At 36.0% G+C, this 21,669-nt stretch overlaps 1 protein-coding gene across 2 annotated transcripts in view; it reads right to left on the bottom strand.

Annotated features, from left to right (window-relative positions):
• The window catches only part of LOC117928051 (valine--tRNA ligase, chloroplastic/mitochondrial 2-like), a 71,742-nt gene extending 51,047 nt beyond the window's left edge, over positions 1–20,695 (bottom strand). Inside the window, exons 1-6 of one of the 2 annotated variants that reach the window (XM_034847817.1) lie at positions 20,351–20,695; positions 14,762–15,114; positions 14,366–14,450; positions 13,953–14,079; positions 13,265–13,348; positions 10,067–10,161 (exon numbers count right to left, since the gene is read on the bottom strand). In XM_034847817.1, the coding sequence (XP_034703708.1) occupies positions 10,067–10,161; positions 13,265–13,348; positions 13,953–14,079; positions 14,366–14,450; positions 14,762–14,888 (518 nt within the window). In that variant the 5' untranslated portion in view covers positions 14,889–15,114; positions 20,351–20,695. Of the gene's footprint in view, positions 1–10,066; positions 10,162–13,264; positions 13,349–13,952; positions 14,080–14,365; positions 14,451–14,761; positions 15,115–16,802; positions 17,166–20,350 lie in introns of those variants that run through there. The other variant, XM_034847818.1, reaches the window with a different exon arrangement.
• Positions 20,696–21,669: the final 974 nt, after the last annotated feature.

The raw sequence follows: 21,669 nt of genomic DNA, 5'->3' as shown, positions 1-21,669 counted from the left end.
AGAATAGCCCAATCTTCTTCGCTCCTTACCGCCTCTAAACCACTCTCTTTCAAAACATGAAGACTCGGGTTTACATTTTCTGCTACTGTACACACATCCCTCTTTTTCCTTTCTTACCCTGATCTTGTTAAGAAGTGTCAAGATCTCATCCTCAAACCCCTCTGCTAGCATACCCAAGAAATTGTTGAACTCGGCAAACCTGCCTAAAGACCAAGTTTCCAACTAACCCTCTTCCTTCTCAGCATAGACCTCAGAACCCCTCTTCCCTCTACTTTTACCCACGTCCTCAGCTACTATCTTTTTCCCCTTACTGGTCAGGAACACCACCACACTCCTATCAGCCAAATCATCCTCAACAGGTCTGAATCAACAACAAGGAAGCCCTCTCCAGTCCCGCTCACCAGCAGACTTCGATTCTGCGAATCGAACTCATTAAACCCCAATTCTCAACCAAGCTCAAAGAAAAGAGAAGCAGAAGAAGCCCCCATCCCCACAGAAGATACAGGGAAAGAAACAGAACCTGGAATTCAGTTTTTTTTTTTTTTTAAGTATTCTAAGCTTTTGTGTGTTTATGTGTGTGTGTATGTGTTTTATTTTTATTTTATTTTATTATTTTTGCAATAGCTACAAATTTCATAACATTTTCCAGTATTCTAAGCTTTTGTGTTTTTTTTTTTTTTTAGTAGTACCTATAAATTTCATGATATTTTCCACTACATTTATCATTCATTACAATATTTATTTTCAATAACAAATCTTGGAGAAAAGAATCACAACTGGTTGTCCTATCTATGTTGTTGTTTCCCATTAAACACTTAGAAAAGGTCCAATCCAACCTCCAGTTACTTTCTCTCAAATTCATTCTCCTTCCACCTTGGTCCTTTTCTTTAATATTAAAGGCAAAATTATTCATTAAGATCTTGGCAATTATACTAACCTAGAACCTGTTTTGGTCTCTGCTCTAACTCCATGTGTGTGTGTTTTTTTTTTTTTTTGCAATAACTATAAATTTCATGACATTTTCCATTACATTTATCATTCATTACTTACCTTTTCTGATAAATTTGTGACCTTGCAGGACCGAAGTACGGGGAAGACGATTGGCATAGGACGTGAGTCTCAAGGCCTCTATCACCTCACCTCGGATTCATCTCCTACAGTTTGCATTTCCACTAATGCTCCTCTCCTCATTCACAATCGTCTGGGCCACCCTAGTCTCTCCAAGTCCCAGAAAATGGTCCCTCGTTTTTCCACTTTGTCGTCGCTTCCGTGTGAGTCATGTCAGCTTGGGAAACATACTCGTGTCTCGTTCCCAAAGCGTTTGAATAATCGGACAAAGTCTCCTTTTGAGCTTGTCCACACTGATGTTTGGGGTCCTTGTCGGACTGCGTCTACTTTAGGATTTCAGTATTTTGTCACTTTCATTGATGACTATTCTCGATGTACTTGGTTATTTTTAATGAAAAATCGAGCTGAGTTATTCTCTATTTTCCAGAAATTTTATACTGAAATCCAAACCCAGTTCAATATTTCTATTCGTGTGTTACGCAGTAACAATTCCAGGGAATATTTTTCAGCCCCATTTACTTCGTTTATGTCTCATCATGGGATTCTTCATCAGTCTTCTTGTGCTCATACTCCTCAACAAAATGGGGTAGCTGAACGCAAGAATCGACATCTTGTTGAGACAGCTCGTACTATCCTCCTCCATAGTAATGTTCCTTTTCGTTTTTGGGGGGACGCTGTTCTTACCGCTTGTTATTTGATTAATCGTATGCCCTCCTCTGTCTTACACAATCAGATTCCTCACTCCCTTCTCTTCCCTGACCAACCACTTTATTTCCTTCCTCCTCGTGTCTTTGGTTGTACTTGCTTTGTTCATATTCTCACTCCTGGACAGGACAAGCTTTCCGCCAAAGCCATGAAGTGTCTCTTCTTGGGATACTCCAGACTTCAGAAGGGTTATCGTTGTTATTCCCTTGAGACTCATCGATACTTTATCTCCGCTGATGTCACCTTCTTTGAGGACTCACCATTCTTTTCCACCACTTCTGAGTCTCTTCCTGTTTCTGAAGTCTTGCCTATTCCCATTGTCTCCCCACCTGATGCTATGCCTCCTCGACCACTTCAGGTTTATCATCGTTGCCCTCGTGTCGTTGCTCCTCTCCCTTTTACTGAGGCACCTGCTGACTCACTTCCTATCCCTTCGGCTTCACCTGCCCCGGCTCTGCCTTCTCCTAATGACTTACCCATTGCTGTTCGGAAAGGTACTCGCTCTACTCGTAATCCTCATCCTATTTACAATTTTTTGAGTTATCATCGATTATCTTCACCCTATTCTGCTTTTTTTTCTGCTATATCCTCTGTTTCTCTTCCAAAGAGCACCCATGAAGCTCTTTCCCATCCAGGCTGGCGACAGTCAATAGTGGATGAAATGGCTGCTCTACACTCTAATGGCACTTGGGATCTTGTTGTTTTACCCTCTAGTAAATCTACCGTTGGTTGTCGTTGGGTCTACGCAGTTAAGGTTGGTCCTGATGGTCAGGTTGATCGCCTTAAGGCCCGCTTAGTTGCTAAAGGCTATACTCATGTTTATGGTTCTGATTATGGTGACACATTCTCTCCTGTTGCCAAGATTACGTCTATTCGTCTGCTTCTCTCCATGGCTGCTATGTGTTCTTGGCCTCTTTATCAGTCGGATATTAAAAATACCTTCCTTCATGGTGATCTTGCCGAGGAAGTTTATATGGAGCAACCTCCTGGTTTTGTTGCTCAGGGGGAGTCTGGTATAGTGTGCAGGTTACGCCGTTCTCTATATGGCTTGAAACAATCTCCTCGAGCATGGTTTGGCCGTTTTAGTTCTGTTGTTCAAGAGTTTGGCATGCTTCGCAGTACAACAGACCATTCAGTTTTCTATCATCATAACTCTTTGGGGCAGTGTATTTATCTGGTTGTTTATGTGGACGACATCGTCATTACAGGCAGTGATCAAGATGGTATTCAGAAACTAAAGCAACATCTTTTTACCTACTTTCAGACCAAAGACTTGGGGAAACTCAAGTATTTCTTGGGAATTGAGATAGCTCAATCCAGTTCTGGTGTGGTCCTTTCCCAAAGGAAGTATGCTTTAGACATCCTAGAAGAAACCGGTATGTTAGACTGTAAACCGGTAGACACACCTATGGATCCGAATGTCAAACTTGTACCAGGATAGGGGGAGCCTTTAGGAGACCCCGGGAGATATCGACGCCTTGTAGGTAAATTGAACTATCTCACCATTACTCGTCCAGACATTTCTTTTCCTGTGAGTGTTGTTAGTCAATTCCTACAGTCACCATGTGATAGCCATTGGGATGCCGTAATCCGCATTCTTCGATATATCAAAAGTACACCAGGCCAAGGTGTGTTGTACGAGAACAGAGGTCATACTCAGGTTGTTGGTTACACAGATGCAGATTGGGCTGGCTCACCCACAGATAGACGTTCCACTTCAGGGTACTATGTTTTTATTGGAGGTAATCTAATATCTTGGAAGAGTAAGAAACAAGATGTAGTGGCCAGATCTAGCGCTGAAGCCGAGTATCGAGCTATGGCTTTGGCAACATTGAACTCATATGGTTGAGACATCTTCTTCGAGAGTTGAGATTTGGAAAGGATGAACAGATGAAACTCATCTGTGATAACCAGGCCGCATTACATATTGCATCCAATCCAGTCTTTTATAAAAGGACCAAACATATTGAAGTTGACTGTCATTTCATTAGAGAGAAGATCGCATCAGGATGTGTTGCTACAAGTTTTGTTAATTCAAATGATCAACTAGCAGACATCTTCACTAAATCTCTCAGAGGTCCTAGGATTAAATATATTTGTAACAAGCTTGGTTCATATGACGTATATGCTCCAGCTTGAGGAGGAGTGTTGAATATAATGTATTTATAGTGTATAAGTTTTCCTTGTTAATATAGGTCATATGTATGGTAGTTAGGACTCCTAGCCTTGTATATATATATATTTCTCAATTGTAAGTAATTATTACATGAATGAGAATTAAAGTCTTTCTTCTTTCTCTCTCTCAACAATTACAATATTTATTTTCAATAACAAATCTTGGAGAAAAGAATCACAACTGGTTGTCCTATCTATGCTGTTGTTTCCAATTAAACACTTAGGAAAAATCCAATCCAACCTCCAGTTGCTTTCTCTCAAATTCATTCTCCTTCCACCTTGGCCCTTTTCTAGAGAAGGAAAAATTATTCATTAAAATCTTTGCAATTATACTAACCTAGAACCTATCTATCAAAAAAAAAAAAACTAACCTAGAACCTGTTTTGGTCTCTACCCTAACTCCACAATTTTTTTTTATTTTTTCATTTTATTATTGTTATTATTTTCGTAAATCATTTGTGGAAAGTTCTGATTTAGTATAACCACCTTCACTAGTGGTAGACCCAGTTGGGAATCAAACAAGATTAACCATTCCATTGGACATTTTTTGATAAGTATGGATATGCATTAAAAAGGCAAAACGCCGCAAAGCATACAGGAAGTATACAAGGCAACTTATGCCTCAAAAAACAAAGACAAAGGAATCACCTCCCTCTAAGTGGAAGCTATCCACTCTAAGAAGCCTATAAGGGAGAACGCCTCCTCTCCTACATACAATTTGGCCCAACTCCACAAATTACAAACAAAAAAATTCTTTAACTTTTGAACATTCAAAATCCCCCCCCTAAAAGCTAATCTATTCCTCTCCTTCCACACCGTCCAAAAAATACACAACGGAATGGCAGCCCATATCTTTTTCCTTTTCTTTCCCACAAACGGTCCCCTCCAACTAGCTAAAACCTCCTTTACAGTTTCTGGGAAAACCCATTTCACATCATGGAATTCTAAAGAAATTTTAGTCTTTATGTTACTGATATGTATAGTTCAAGGCAGTTAAAATGCATATAACATCAGTGAAGAAAAACTAATTTTGACCATAGTGATCAAATTAATACAATCAATCATCACAAATTTAACTTTTATTTATTTGGTATGCTCCACTGCCATGAATTTTACTAGCAATCTTTGTCACTATACTTATTTTTCTTTTTCAAAATGTAGGAAGCAAGCTCAATAAGTCAAAATCTGCAGCATTTGGTTTAAATATGGGAGAGACAGCAGATTCAGGTAAGAATGAAGCCATAGGGAAGAGAAGGACAAACATGAAAAGAAAGAGAAACATGGTGATGCAGAAAAAGAAGAGAGACAAGGATGGTAAGAGTAAGGAAGGACAAAGAAATGGTGGAAAGGAGAAGAAAAATAATCATATGGATAAGATGGATGCAAGGAAACTAAAGCTTAAACATGAAAAGATTGATATCAAGATGAAGGATCTGGTGGCAAAGATAGAAGATATTCTGAACCAAGCATAGTAAAGCAGGAAAAAGTGCAGCAAATCTGACTGAAGAAGCTGCCCCAACCCCCTCCTTTTGAGGATGCTTGTTAAATGCATTGATGAAGGACCAAGTTTTATACTTGCACTATACCAATGATAAGAGGAAATATGGGTATTTTTTGTATGTCTTCTTGGCATATGTTTTAGCTACACAGATGTGTATGTGATTATAGAGATGAAACAATAATTGGTTCCTATATGTATCAGGCTGTGCATTTGGTGAATAAATTGGAGGAAGAGACCAATTTTAATAGGAGGAAAATGGCAAATAGAATGGATAGTTGCATGAATCAGGGACCAAGGTTTAATTCAAGCAGTATGATTGTGACAGACACTTTTACTAATTGAAAGCTTTTGATTGCAATGTTTGATTTCAATAATGATTGTTTTGGAAAAATTCTAATCTCTCCATATCAGTCTAAAATAAATTCCCTCTATATATGATTCGGGAATGGAGAAACACTCTGCATTTTGATACCAGGAGGTGCAGGATCCATAGTTCCCTAGTAATTACACGCTGATTAAACAAAAGAGTTAGATTAATGTGAAATCAGTTTTGACTATGGTCCAGTGAGCTTTTTCAATTTCTTTATCAGTTCTTTCAGTTTTAGTATTTTTTACCTTAATTTTGGCCCATGCCATCTTCTACTTATTGGTCATGGGTGTAACATTTATGTTTATGGTAAAAAATGTTTCCCAAATGATTGAAGCGTTTACCATATACGTAAATAAAATATTAAAAATTGAATGTAAATAGACATGTTTACAAGATAAAGATTTGTTTTAGAAAATTTGAAATCATTTAAAAAGGATGCATGTAATTTTAAAAATTGACACAATATTTTTCTGTTTTAATTAAGTATAAACCTATAAAGTATTCATATTTACAACATCAAGTTAATTGAAGAAAACACTCAGTTTAAAAACAGCTTCCAAACAAGTTTTTTACTTTACTAGTTTTATTAAACTATTTCTATTAACTTAACCAACCATGTTTTCTTGTTTTTGATAACAAAAAACTGTTTTTCAAATCTACTTTCCAAACACAATTTTATTTTTGAAAACTATTTTTTAAGAACTGTTCCAAAAAACTATTTTTCAAAATTGTTTTCAAAAAGACTTCCTAAACATAACCAAATTAAATCCAACATTGCCTCCAAAGTACTCCATTTGTCCTAAAAATTCCTTGCATTCCTCTTCCACCGTATTTTTTATAGGCAAATAGATAATATATTAAGAAAACAATGCCCAATAAAAAGAGGCGCGCCCCAGGTCCATAGGTGGTATACAAAAGGCTAAAATAAAGACAGAAAAAACTGACAAGACAGCCCAGAAGAAGACCTATCTATTTACATTTGAGGCTATCTAAAAAATTGAACATTGTGAAGATCTTCATCCACATTGCATCCCGAGACCACTCCAACAAGGATTTCAAAAAGGTCTCCTTAAATCTCTGATCTAACAACACTTCCTCACAAAAGATCATTTGATTATGCTCTTTCCGCATGAACCAAAATAAACATAAGGGAATCATGCACCAAATCTTCCTTTGCCTTTTCTCCATCCCCTTGGCCTTCCACACTAAGATAAGGTTTTTCACTAAGTCTTGGAAGCACCCACTTCAACCCAAAAATTGCCAAAATAAGATTTCATAACTTTTTTGTCCTATCATAATGGATTAGGATGTGGTGTTGTTTCTTCACTTCGCAAAGGCTACATCTATTTACCATTATCCACCCTCTTCTCATGAGGATATCTATGGTTAGAATCTTCCCCCAAACTGCTTCCAATGCAAAAGAAAAAAAAAAAAAAAACACAAGTTCTCAACGGGGCATGAGACCTCCAAATTTCTTATCTAGGAACTCTTTGTTCCCACCACATAAAGAACCATGTAGAACTTGATACAAAAGTTTCCTTTCCTATCTTCTTTCCATTGTAAGCTATCAACCCCTACTCTTAGCACTCTCATTGAATAAATGGGCTTGAAAAAAATGAACTGCCACATCCATTTTCCAATCCTGAAAGTGCCTTACCAATAGCATCCATTCCTTCTCTCATTCCCACGAGTATATTACCATAACATCATTGTTAAAGGCTAAATCAAAAGGCAAGGGTAAAACCACTTTGAAGGGGCTCTCAACCACTCATCTATCCCACTAGAATTTAGCATTCATATTTCATACCATTGCTAACTTGAATATTTATCCTAATTTTAAAATCAAGCCCATCTTCTTCCATAAGCTTACTCCAACAGAAACAGATTAAAGGAAGAGAAGATAGTCTTCATTGTTTCAATCTGCTTTTGCTTTCATCAGGGCCCCCACCTTTCTATTTCTTGGGTTGCAGGTTTTCTGCCTTGTCTCTCATGTTTCTCTACCTCATCTCTCTCGTCTTCTCTCTTTGTTTCTAAGTGTATCTCTCTTTATCTCTCTTCTTTCCTTATTTTGTGTATTTTTTTTCCTTTGATTTGAGTGGAAAGTCAAACCAACATCACCCCATCACTTGCCTTTTTAATGCATCTAGATCATTATTTCCTATTTATTGGCTGAATTTCCATTCCTTTTTTTCTCCTATTTAAAAGGACCAAAAAAAAAAAAAAACCACTTACAACTTTTAGTAGGAAAGCTCCACTTGGTGAAGGAAAATATGTACCAAAGTACACAAAATGAAAATATGTCTCTTACTAGGAGAGTTGTTACCACTAGTTAACTTGTGAAGGAAGCATGACCTTTTCCAAATAGCATTGTTTTCATTTGAGGTGAAAGACAATTATAGTGTTAGCCTTTGGAAAATCATAAGAAAGGAGTGGGATTTGTCGAGCAGCAGAATTTCTCTCAGTGGGAAATGGTCAGAGGGTGAGATTTTGGAAGGACAAGCAATGTAGAGACGAGCCACTTTGTGTTTTCTTCCCTTCCTTGTTCGCCCTTGCCATTTCCAAAGAGGAACGAGTGGCAAAAATTTGGAATTCTAAAGATAAAAGGGGTAGGTGGGTTCTACATTTCTCTAAGTCATTTAATGATTGGGAGGTGAAAAGTGTGGAGCGCTTTCGAATGAAGCTCCAAGGAAATAGGGTGTATAGGGATGATGATGATAAGGTGGTGTGGACAGGATCGAAGAGCGGGAGCTTTTCGATTAAATCTCTCTACCATGCTTTGGACCCCAATCATAGAGATCTTGTGTGCCACTTAAGACGGCTTTTTTCACATGGGAGGCAACATGGGGGAGAGTCTTAACTTTGGATCAAGTCTAAAGGAGGGGGTTTTTTTGGCAAACAGATGTTTTTTCTACCACTCTAAAAAAGAAACTATTGATCACATTCTTCCTCACTATGCAAAGACCTGGATTCTATGACAATTGCTCTTTTCTCTCTTTGGTGTAGCTTAGGTTCTCTCCTTCACGGTTAAGGAGACACTCCTTGGGCAACATAGTTCCTTTGTGGGTAAAGCCCACAAAAAGGCTTGGAAGTTAGCCCCCCTATGTATTTTTTGGATGGTGTGGAAAGAAAGGAACTTGCTGGCATTTGATAATGCAGAGATTTCAATCCATAGAATGAAAAATTCTATTGTTTGTAATTTTTAGTCTTGGTTTAAGGCGTATGTAGATATGGGGCCTATTTCCCTTGTTAGTTTTATTGATTGGCTAGGTTCTAAGTGAGGGCTGGTGTTTTTTTTGTTTCTCTCCCTCTCCTTTTTAGGTGAGTCATTGGGCGACCAGTGTATACTTGGGGATGTTGTTTTGGCGCCTTTTTATATATATATACATATATTCATTGATCTTACCTATCAAAAAAGAAAAATCTATCATTTGATAGTACATTTCTGCTTTACACCAGTAGGAATTTTCTACTTCTAATTTGTGAAATATAGTCTTTGCAATATAGACCAAGATAACAACAATATCAATACTAGCAACAACAAAAACAATTATCTACAAGATTAACAATAAAATATTGTGCAAATACTTCAGTGTTCTACTTCCAATATTTTCTCCTAATAGATGTGTCGAAAATCATAAAACATGTGGGAGAGTTTATTTAGTGTTGTAAATGGAACATAGTGATTTGATTTAGTAGAGTAAATTAGGGGATAGAATCAGCTAAGTCAATGTTTCTAATTTAGTTTTTACTTTTTCTATTTTCAGGATAGTGATTGTTTGCAAAGTTGTATCTTTTTATTTTTTTTTCCTTTTGCATGTACTCAAGAGTAGTCTTATATATATATATATATATATATGTTATAATCCTAAACTTCAAAGAAAGAGGAACAATTTTTTTTCTGAACTTCAAGATGTTATTTAAACTATTTTACTCTTCTCCACATCCTGTTAGGTAGGCCCTTTAAACTTTTTGTCCATTTTATCTATCAACAAGAACATTTCTAACATGTGTTTATAAACCAACACACAAAAATACATGTAAGCACATCCTTGTAGTGGGACTTTTGGGCTTTTATAACACATAATGACTGCTAAGAACAACAAACAAACAGAGATAGGAGGGAGGAATGGATGAGAGAGAGAGATGCATGGTGCAACATAATGCTATGCAACAGGAGATAGGAATACACAATTGAAAACCATAAATAGCATAAAGAATATCAAATGGGGAGGGACAGCAAGATATACTTCTCTTTCCACTCCCAAACTCGCTTTGTGAACTCATCTCTACTCAATTCAGCCCTTTTTATTCCTTCAGATGCAAGCATTCTTTCCACAACCAACTGAGCAAATAAATAAATAAATGTAAATGATTAAAAATAAAAATTAGTGCAAACAAGAGAATTTGGAATATGAGATACCACCTGAAAAGAAAAATGGGTTAAACTTACCATAAACATACATAATACATTCAGCTTCATGTATTAATAAAGAAAGAACAAAGAACATGCACCACCTCAGAAGTTTTGGGGTAAAACAAAACACAATGAAATCCGATACTGGATCATAACATTGTAGCCAAAAATGTGGAAGTTGAAGAGGCATTGACTCTTTCGGTGCATTTGGCATGTGATAATAGAATTGGGGGCTGAGGCAGACGGACCCACTCTCACCTTCACTGTTTGTTTTTATTATTGAAGCTTTCAACAGATTAATTGCTAAGGCTAAGGAGGGAGGTTTTATTAAGGGTGTAAAGATAGAAGGTAGAGGGGAAGAAAGGGTTCAAGTTTCTCATTTATTACTCGCAAACGATACTCTCCTTTTTTGTGAGGATGATGAAGATCAACTAGAATATTGGAAGTGGATTGCCAATTGTTTCGAGTTGGTTTTAGGACTCAAGATAAATTTGCAAAAAAGTGAAATCATTCCAATAGGGGGCATGGAGGATGTGGACAACGCTATTGTCCTGTTTGGATGCAAAGTGGGGAGATTTCCTACTTCTTATCTAGGTTTACCCCTTAGAGCCCCGCATAGATCAATTGGTGTTTGGGATGTAACAGAGGAGAGATTCAAGAGGAAATTGGCTGCATGGAAAAAAACAGTATCTATCCAAAGGAGGAAGACTCGTCCTTATAAAAAGTACTCTCTCAAGCCTCCCGATCTATTTTATGTCTAATGTAGGACAACTCTAGGATGGTTGCCTACACTCAAGGGTAGGTGGGCTAAGGTTTTATTTTTAGGGTGTAAGAAGAGAAACGAGGAATAAATTTCATGGTAAAGAAAAATATAAGATAAGAAATAGAGAGAAAGAAAAAAACAACAAAGAAAAGATCGAAAACCTTAAAATCTCACTAACGCCTTCTAAGAGTCTCACCTAAAAGAAAATCAATGGAGTCTCACCATTGAGGGTTGTAACCTTGCAATAAAAGAAAACATAATATTATTAATATCAATCATCCCTTTGATTTACATTGATTAGCCTATTTATAAGCTTCTCTAAGAAATTCAAAGTCTACTAGGACTCTAATAACCTATTATGATTCTAATTCTAATTATAACATCCAAAGTCTATTAGAACTTTAATAACCTATCATGACTCAAATTCTAATTATAATATAACTCAACTAGCTAATCCTAATTAGACTCTAACAAATATCAATCTTAATTTAATTCCAAGTAAATATTAATCTTATTTTAATTGCAACTAATACTAATTCCCTTTCTTAATATATATTTTGGAGATTCATCCACATCAATGTCACTCTTTGTAATCCCTAAGAAAGTGATAACTAGACTAGATAGAATTCAAAGGAACTTTTTGTGGGGGGAGATGGAAGAGAGGAGGAAGTTTCACTCAGTAAATTGGGCAAAGATTTGTAAGGATAAGAAGCATGGAGGATTGGGGCTAAGGCACTTGGAGGGCCTTAATCAAGCCTTGTTAGGCAAATGGTTATAGAGATTTTCCCTTGAGAGGGAAGGTCATTGGAGAAAAGTCATTCTTGGAAGATTTGGGGAGGTGGAGGGGTGTTGGACCACTAGAGAGGTGAGGGATTCTTATGAGCTAAGTCTTTGGAAAGACATTAAAAAAGCTTGGGAAAAGTTCACTCTTAGAACCAGCATCTGCATTGGAAACAGTAGATGCACAAGATTTTGGTGGGATAGTTGGGCTGGGAAGATTAAGTTGAAAGATGTTTACCCAACTCTTTTCAAGCTTTTCTTCCCACAAGAATGCAACAGTGGAAAATTTACGAGGAAGGGGAGGGGATAGAGGTGGAGGTTAGGAGGTTTCTTTTAGTAGACCCTTCCAAGATTGGGAGCTAGAGGAGGTGTCTCATTATTTGGAACGCATCTCTTCTTCAAAAGTGCAAGAAGAGGACACTTTAATTTGGAAAAATGATGGGAAGGAAAAGTATAGTATCAAGTCTTATTATATTTCTCTAAGGGCTGAGAACAATCTTTTATTTCCAGCAAAAGAGGTTTGGGGATTAGGCGCTCCTCTCAAAACTCATTTTTTTGCTTGGGAAGCAATGTGGGGGAAGATATTAATTGTAGATATGTTGATGAAGAGGGGATGGCGCTTGGTTAATAGATGTAGTATTTGTAAAGATAGTGAAAAGTCAGCTGATCATATTTTGATTCATTGTGATAGGACAAAACAACTTTGGACATTGTTGTTAACAACTGTTGGTTTGGTTTGGTTTGGGTACTCCCGACTTCAATGAGAAATTTTCTCCTAGAATAGAAATTCGAGGGACTAGGGAAGAAGAAAAGAGTACTTTGGCAGCTGGCTTCGATTTGCTTATTTTGGAGTATTTGGGGAGAGCGCAACCGAAGGATCTTCAAAGATGAAGAATTGTCGGACCAAAGGCTAAGGGTTCTTTTTCTCAGATCCCTTGAGGAGTGGTCTAAACAATTGCTAGATTTGGAGATCCTCTCTCATCTAAATTTTCTAGAGTCTCTTTATTGTGGCTAGTCTTGCTCTTTTCTAGGTTTCCTCTTTCTTTTTTGGCGCATGGGTTGTTTTTTTTGTGTATACTACCTGTATACGTTGAGTACAATCCCCCCCCCCCCCCCCCCCCCCCCCACCTTTTCTTTTTTTTTGTGCTTCTTAATACAAGCTTTTGTCTATAAAAAAAAAATTAAAAGATTTGGGAATGGAGGTGAATCACAATACCAAGGAATCAAAATCATTATAAGAGGGGATTTTGGCTTCCTTTGATTCTTATTCTCATTTCTAATAACTATACCAATGCAGTGATAAATGGGAAATGGACAGGATTTCCCATTACCATTCTTTATTCTAGCTTTCCAAACATCCCCTCAAAGAAAAAATTGCCCTACCAATATGGTTGATGGAGGATTCAGAAAGATGAAAAGTTTTTGGGTATTGCAACCTAAAATAGAGCAACGGTGATATGAAATATAGCATTTCGGTGAGGAACAAACCTGAGTCGCAATACCAGCATGATCAGTCCCGGGAATCCAGAGTGTAGGTCTTCCTTTCATCCGATGGTATCTAACCATGATATCCTATCAAAGTAAATCACAAAAACATATAAAGGGACACAGCATCACTAAAACTAGTAAAATAGAATGCCAATAAATGATTATGTAGAACATTTCAAGGCATTATTTAGAACATTCAACATATCAAGCCTATCTAATGATTAAGCTACTAAACATAATGCCATGAAATGTCAAGAGAAGAATTTAAGAACTTAATATGTAATTTCAACATTATTTAAACCATCATTTAAATAATGATTTAAACCATTACATGCTTGATTCTTAATGTAAAAGAAAATTTAAAAATCCACGAATCAGTTATTCTTGAGCTTTCAAATGTAGCAAAATTTGAACATATGCACAATTCACTGATACATCAGCCAATAAAGATGCTATTAGCATGTATCTTGGAGAACAAATTCATGAGAAAAGCATCAAATTAAAAGTATGGTACTTGATCCAGTTCACTAAAATATCTAGAACATTGCAAGATAATCAAGGAAATATCCAAACATTTGAGAGGTAGCCACAGTGCCAAAGCAAGCAGTTCAGATTTAGATGCAGTAGCGTGGCAATAAAGTAAAAACATCAACTCATTTATCAGGTGCTCAGAAACCATTTCCACAACCTCAAGAGTCACAAACATCGCATGCCCCATGTGCAGTGAACCAGTAACATTAGGAGGAGGCATCGAAATGACAAAAGGATCACTTCCCCGGTCCAAATTTGGCTTAAAATATCCTTGAGAGTCCCACCTAACATCCAAGAATTACACATTAATGCAAAACAATCGCTGAGATTACATGAACAAATAAACATATACCCTCAGAAGCACTATGAAAAGCAAGCCATCCACCAGTAAAAAATAGAATCACCATGAAAAATAAATGGAAGTATAAGATCTAAACCTACATTTGAGGCTAACAGAATTAGCATGATCATCACTTTCATCAAATGACGCAAATACAAACCCACACAAATAAAATATAAATAAATAAACAAATGAAAAATATAGGACACAGTTATCGAGAAATGAAATACCAATTATATATCCTTTCTTCTGAAGTAAAATCAAAGGACTTTGCTGTCTCTGGTGAAGTAAAAACGTCATTCTCTCTAGCAGCAACTGAAAGGTAACGAGAAATAACAAATTCTCAACATCAAATGGGTTATAGACATTTCAGAAACAAGCGTAATCTCCAAAGAATCCTTGAACTGAGGCCCAGTTGGTTGCACAAGAATTGGAGAAGAGAAATGAAAGGAAATTGAAACCTTGTATTTTGCAAAACCATCATTTTTAGAATGAATATATGTCAATGATGTTGACTTAAATTTATTATCGTTTGTTTTCTCATAAAGTTTAAAAAATTAAATTTTGTTCGCCATTTTGGGTCAAATTCTTAACAACCAAACGTATATGAGAGAGAGAGAGGGTACCAGCAAAAAATCTAGGTTTCAAGTGAGAATGAGAAAGTCTAATTCTGAGACGGCGATGAGAGAAGAGAAGAGGATTAAGTCTATAAGCGGAGCAGGAAGATAAGAGGGATGGCGTTGAGAAGGCCATTGGGCGTTAACCCTAACAGGGACTTCAGACACACAGAGAGCAGCGACCCACTCTTTCACCTTAACGGATCACGTATTGCTGAAACGTCAACAGCCAACATCCCGTCTGAGTTGCCCGACCTCACTTCTCGTCTATCAACGGGGCATTTGATGATGTCACCCCAACTGTCCAAGTTCAAGGCGTGAGAGAGCAAGGGCAACCGATGCTCATGCTTTGTAGCTAAATGCTGCAAACAAAAAACAAAGCATGATTTGTTTTTTTAAAATTTTTATAATAATAAATATGTAAATATTATAAATAAAATAATGTAATATTTTTATAAAAAAATATTAAATTATGTTACATATAATTTTTAAAATATAGTTAAAGTTAATGATAGAATTTTCTCCCAAATTTTAATATATGTTCATATTTAAATACTATAAATATTTTATTTAATAAAATTTAAAACATTAATAAATTTATATTTATCCATGAATTAATTTAATAATATTAAAGATGGAAAATAAATAAATATTATTGGTTTTAAATTTTATAATTATTTTTTATTTTAATAATATGTAAATTTAACCCTAAGGGGTAGCTCAATTGGTCCAGCCTTGGGTTTACTCCCCAATGTTCACCAGTTCGAGTCCCCTCAGGGCCATTGGAGGCTTTACCCGGTCATTAACTTCAGGGTCCCGTAGGATTAGTCGAGGTGTGCGTAAGCTGGCCTAGACATCCACGGTTATAAAAAAAAAAAAAAATATATATATATATATATATATATATATAATAACTGTGGATGTCTGGGTCAGCTTACGCGCACCTCTTTAATATTATCAAATTAATTCATGGATAAATATAAATTTATTAATGTTTTAAATTTGATTAAATAAAATATTTATAGTATTTAAATATGAACATACATATTAAAATTTGGGAGAAAATTCTATCATTAACTTTAACTATATTTTAAAAATTATATGTAACATAATTTAATATTTTTTTTAAAAATATTACATTATTTTATTTATATTATTTACATATTTATTATTATAAAAATTTTAAAAAAACAAATCATGTTTTGTTTTTTGTTTACAGCATTTAACTACAAAGCATGAGCACTGGAGTGGTTGTCGTTGCTCTCTCGCGCCTTGAACTTGGACAGTTGGGGTGACATCATCAAATGCCCCGTTGATAGACGAGAAGTGAGGTCGGGCAATTCAGACGAGATGTTGGCCGTTGGCGTTCCAGCAATACGTGATCCGTTAAGGTGAAAGAACGGGTCATTGCTCTCTGTGTGTCTGAAGTCCCTGTTAGGGTTAACGCCAAATGGCCTTCTCAATGCCATCCCTCTTATCTTCCTGCTCCGCTTATAAACTCAATCCTCTTCTCTTCTCTCATCGCCGTCTCAGAATTAGGCTTTCTCATTCTCACTTTGAAACCTAGATTTTTTGCTGGTACCCTCTCTCTCTCTTGTATACGTTTGGTTGCTAAGAATTTGCCCCAAAATGGCGAACAAAATTTAATTTTTTAAACTTTCCGATAAAACAAACGATAATAAATTTAAGTCAACATCACTGGCACATATTCATTCTAAAAATGATGGTGTTGCAGCAACTGAAAGGTAACGAGAAATAACAAATTCTCAACATCAAATGGGTTATAGATATTTCATAAACAAGCGTAATCTCCAAAGAATCCTTGAACTGAGGCCCAATTTGGTTGCACAAGAATTGGAGAAGAGAAATGAAAGGAAATTGAAACGTTGTATTTTGCAACACCATCATTTTTAGAATGAATATATGTCAATGATGTTGACTTAAATTTATTATCGTTTGTTTTCTCGGAAAGTTTAAAAAATTAAATTTTGTTTGCCATGTTGGGTCAAATTCTTAACAACCAAACGTATATGAGAGAGAGAGAGGGTACCAGCAAAAAATCTAGGTTTCAAGTGAGAATGAGAAAGCCTAATTCTGAGACAGCAATGAGAGAAGAGAAGAGGATTAAGTCTATAAGCGGAACAGGAAGATAAGAGGGATGGCGTTAAGAAGGCCATTTGGCGTTAACCCTTACAGGGACTTCAGACACACAGAGAGCAGCGACCCGCTCTTTCACCTTAACGGATCACGTATTGCTGGAACGCCAACGGCCAACATCCCGTCTGAGTTGCCCGACCTCACTTCTCGTCTATCAACGGGGCATTTGATGATGTCACCCCAACTGTCCAAGTTCAAGGCGTGAGAGAGCAAGGGCAACCACTCCGGTGCTCATGCTTTGTAGCTAAATGCTACAAACAAAAAATAAAGCATGATTTGTTTTTTTTTAATTTTTATAATAATAAATATGTAAATAATATAAATAAAATAATGTAATATTTTTTAAAAAAATATTAAATTATGTTACATATAATTTTTAAAATATAGTTGAAGTTAATGATAGAATTTTCTCCCAAATTTTAATATGTATGTTCATATTTAAATACTATAAATATTTTATTTAATAACCGTGAATGTCTGGGTCAGCTTACGCGCACCTCGACTAATCCCACAGGGCCCTGAAGTTAATGATCGAGTAAAGCCTCCAGTGGCCCTGAGGGGACTCGAACTGGTGAACATTAGGAGCAAACCCAAGGCCGGACCAACTGAGCTACCCCTTAGGGTTAAATTTACATATTATTAAAATAAAAAATAATTATAAAATTTAAAATACATATAAAATTTAAAACCAATAATATTTATTTATTTTCCATCTTTTATATTATCAAATTAATTCATGGATAAATATAAATTCATTAATGTTTTAAATTTTATTAAATAAAATATTTATAGTATTTAAATATGAACATACATATTAAAATTTGGGAGAAAATTTTATCATTAACTTTCATTAACTTTAACTATATTTTAAAAATTATATGAAAATTTTAATATTTTTTTTTTAAAATATTACATTATTTTATTTATATTATTTACATATTTATTATTATAAAAATTTAAAAAAAACAAATCATGCTTTGTTTTTTGTTTGCAGCATTTAGCTACAAAGCATGAGCACCGGAGTGGTTGCCCTTGCTCTCTCACGCCTTGAACTTGGACAGTTGGGGTGACATCATCAAATGCCACGTTGATAGACGAGAAGTGAGGTCGGGCAACTCAGACGAGATGTTGGCCATTGGCGTTCCAGCAATACGTGATCCGTTAAGGTGAAAGAGTGGGTCGCTGCTCTCTTTGTGTCTGAAGTCCCTATTAGGGTTAAACGCCAAATGGCCTTCTCAACGTCATCCCTCTTATCTTCCTACTCCGCTTATGGACTTAATCCTCTTCTCTTCTCTCATCGCCGTCTCAGAATTAGGCTTTCTCATTCTCACTTGAAACCTAGATTTTTTGCTGGTACCCTCTCTCTCTCGTATACGTTAGGTTGTTAAGAATTTGACCCAAAATGGCGAACAAAATTTAATTTTTTAAACTTTCCGAGAGAACAAACGATAATAAATTTAAATCAACATCACTGGCACATATTCATTCTAAAAATGATGGTGTTGCAAAATACAAGGTTTCAATTTCCTTTCATTTCTCTTCTCCAATTCTTATGCAACCAAACTAGGCCTCAATTCAAGGATTCTTTGGAGATTACGCTTGTTTATAAAATATCTATAACCCATTTGATGTTGAGAATTTGTTATTTCTCGTTACCTTTTAGTTGCTGCAACACCATCATTTTTAGAATGAATATGTGCCAGTGATGTTGACTTAAATTTATTATCATTTGTTTTCTCGGAAAGTTTAAAAAATTAAATTTTGTTTGCCATTTTGGGGCAAATTCTTAGCAACCAAACGTATACGAGAGAGAGAGGGTACCAGCAAAAAAATCTAGGTTTCAAGTGAGAATGAGAAAGCCTAATTCTGAGACGGCGATGAGAGAAGAGAAGAGGATTAAGTCTATAAGCGGAACAGGAAGATAAGAGGGATGGCGTTGAGAAGGCCATTTGGCGTTAACCCTAACAGGGACTTCAGACATACACAGAGCAGTGACCCACTCTTTCACCTTAACCGATCACGTATTGCTGGACCGCTAATGGCCAACATCCCGTCTGAGTTGCCCGACCTCACTTCTCGTCTATCAACTGGGCATTTGATGATGTCACCCCAACTGTCCAAGTTCAAGGCGTGAGAGAGCAAGGGCAACACTCCGGTGCTCATGCTTTGTAGCTAAATGCTACAAACAAAAAACAAAGCATGATTTGTTTTTTTTTAATTTTTATAATAATAAATATGTAAATAATATAAATAAAATAATGTAATATTTTAAAAAATATATATATTAAATTATGTTACATATAATTTTTAAAATATAGTTAAAGTTAATGATAGAATTTTCTCCCAAATTTTAATATGTATGTTCATATTTAAATACTATAAATATTTTATTTAATCAAATTTAAAACATTAATAAATTTATATTTATCCATGAATTAATTTAATAATATTAAAGATGAAAAATAAATAAATATTATTGGTTTTAAATTTTATATGTATTTTAAATTTTATAATTATTTTTTATTTTAATAATATGTAAATTTAACCCTAAGGGGTAGCTCAGTTGGTCCACCCTTGGGTTTGCTCCCCAATGTTCACCAGTTCGAGTCCCCTCAGGGCCACTGGAGGCTTTACCCGATCATTAACTTCAGGGCCCCGTGGGATTAGTCGAGGTGCGCGTAAGCTGGCCTAGACATCCACGGTTACAAAAAAAAATTTATATATATATATATATATATATATATATATATATATATATATATATTTATAATGTCATCGAATTAACAGCAGTTCAATCATCGATGTCAATAATCAATGTTACCATTAAATTATGAATTGATAATTTTTTTATTCAATTTAAATGACTAGAAGTTGATATATAAATAATATGAAATAGATATAAAAATTAACAAAAATAACTTTTATACAAAATGTCTCGATATTTAAAAAAATATTATTTTTTTTATTTGAAAAATAATTCATTCCTCTTTTAATCCATGCAAAACTCCCAAGGAAAACCAAAAAAATTGCCTTTTTTTTTGGCTCCCTGTGTTTTCTGGATCTGTTCTAGGGTCTCTTTGCTTTTGTGCCATTGGATTTAAATTTCACGAACCCTAAAATCCACGATTTTTGAGCCAGGCTGAAAAACACAACCTTTGCCTGCAAATCATGATCAGATTACCGAATAACATCGGTAAATTTCCAGGATTTTGTATCCTGTGCGCTGGCTGGACTGGTAGGAAATATCGGCAAAATCCCAGAAAATTGCTAAATATACCGATAAATACTGAAATATTGGCGATATTTTTAAAAAATTAGCCAAATTTCTGTCAACCGATTAGATAAAATTTTTCGACATTTCAAAGACCAAGTACTAAGCTAACAGTTACAGAAATGAGGAAGCCTAGATCCTTAACGATAAGAACCCAAATGAACTCATACCTGGGAAAGCTCCTCTGAAAGCTCCTCTAAGCTCGGGCCACCTCTCTCGTTTTCACTGCCAGCTCCCCTCGCGAATTGTGGCTGTGAAAGAAGGTGAAAGGAGTTAGGGTTTGGTTCAAGAGAGCAGAAGGGATTTGGGGTTTGGTTAAAGGGTGAAGAAGGGATTTGGGGTTGGTTCAAGATAGAAGAAGGGATTTGGGGGTTGGGTTTGGCTCGGTTCAAGAGAGAATAAGGATATGGGGCGTTTGGTAGATTTCGGGTAAATCTGCTATCCATTTTGTGAGAGAGTAAATATTTTTTTAAAAATCAGTCCACGTGGATTACAGGTCACCGGCCAACTAGACAACTGATTTGGACCTCAACTCATCGACCCTCCTCTCCCCTCCCCCCCCCCCCAAAATCACCCTCAGTGCCATCCTCCCCCAATCCTCTTCATCCAAATCCTCACAATCAATCCCAAAGCCCAACCCCAAAACACCAGAGTCGTCAAAAATCCCAACATCATCACCACCCAATTTCTTCTCCTTGGCCTCCAACTCGACATCCCCAAACACTTCCTTGTACTTCAAGAAATTTTCCCAGTGATTCTCGCCATCTTTCCAGTTGAACTCATCCTTGGAAACCCTAATCTTCTGCTTGACGCCCAAGTACTGGTGGCGCATGTTCTGGACCTTGATGGAGACGTCACGCCAGGACCATTTGAAGGGGAAGGTGATTGGGTCGTGGAGGTGATGCACGGAATTAACGTGGTCAGCGATGGGCTTGAATTTCTTCTCTCTAGTCTTGAGCTTGGCTAAGGTTCCAGAGGTGAGGAGGGTTTGCCCTTCCACTTCAGACTTCATTTTCGGAGGTTTTCCTTGCAAAGACACAGGGCACAGATGTCTCTACCCTTGCAATGGGCTTTGGAATTGGTCTTCTCCCCCACTCACATCTTTGCCATGTCACTACGATCAACACCTTTTTTTTTTTCTTTTTTTTTTGGGGGGGGGTGGATCGGGGAAATAGAATAATTTAGTTATTATTAAAAAAACATAACCTTGGACAGCGAAAGTGAGAATATGTCATGCCCCAAAACCCACTTTAAAAGTATAACTATGATTTCACATCTCAAACCCTAAGATTCAATGTAAAATTAATACAAACATTCATTTGGTAACTAAAACTTATCAATTACTAAAGTTATATTCAGAGTAGCAGAATAAAAATTTTTAAATCTTTAAATCTCGACTATAAACTAACACATCAACTAAAGTATTATAGTCTAACTTAAATAATTCAATGGGAATTAAGTTTTAACATCTAATCAATGTCCAAAAAAT

The sequence above is a fragment of the Vitis riparia genome, chromosome 13 (genome assembly GCF_004353265.1).
Source record: "Vitis riparia cultivar Riparia Gloire de Montpellier isolate 1030 chromosome 13, EGFV_Vit.rip_1.0, whole genome shotgun sequence".
NCBI lineage: Eukaryota > Viridiplantae > Streptophyta > Magnoliopsida > Vitales > Vitaceae > Vitis > Vitis riparia.
Note: the sequence above shows the minus strand (reverse complement) of the source record. Positions and strands in the feature narration are given on the sequence as shown.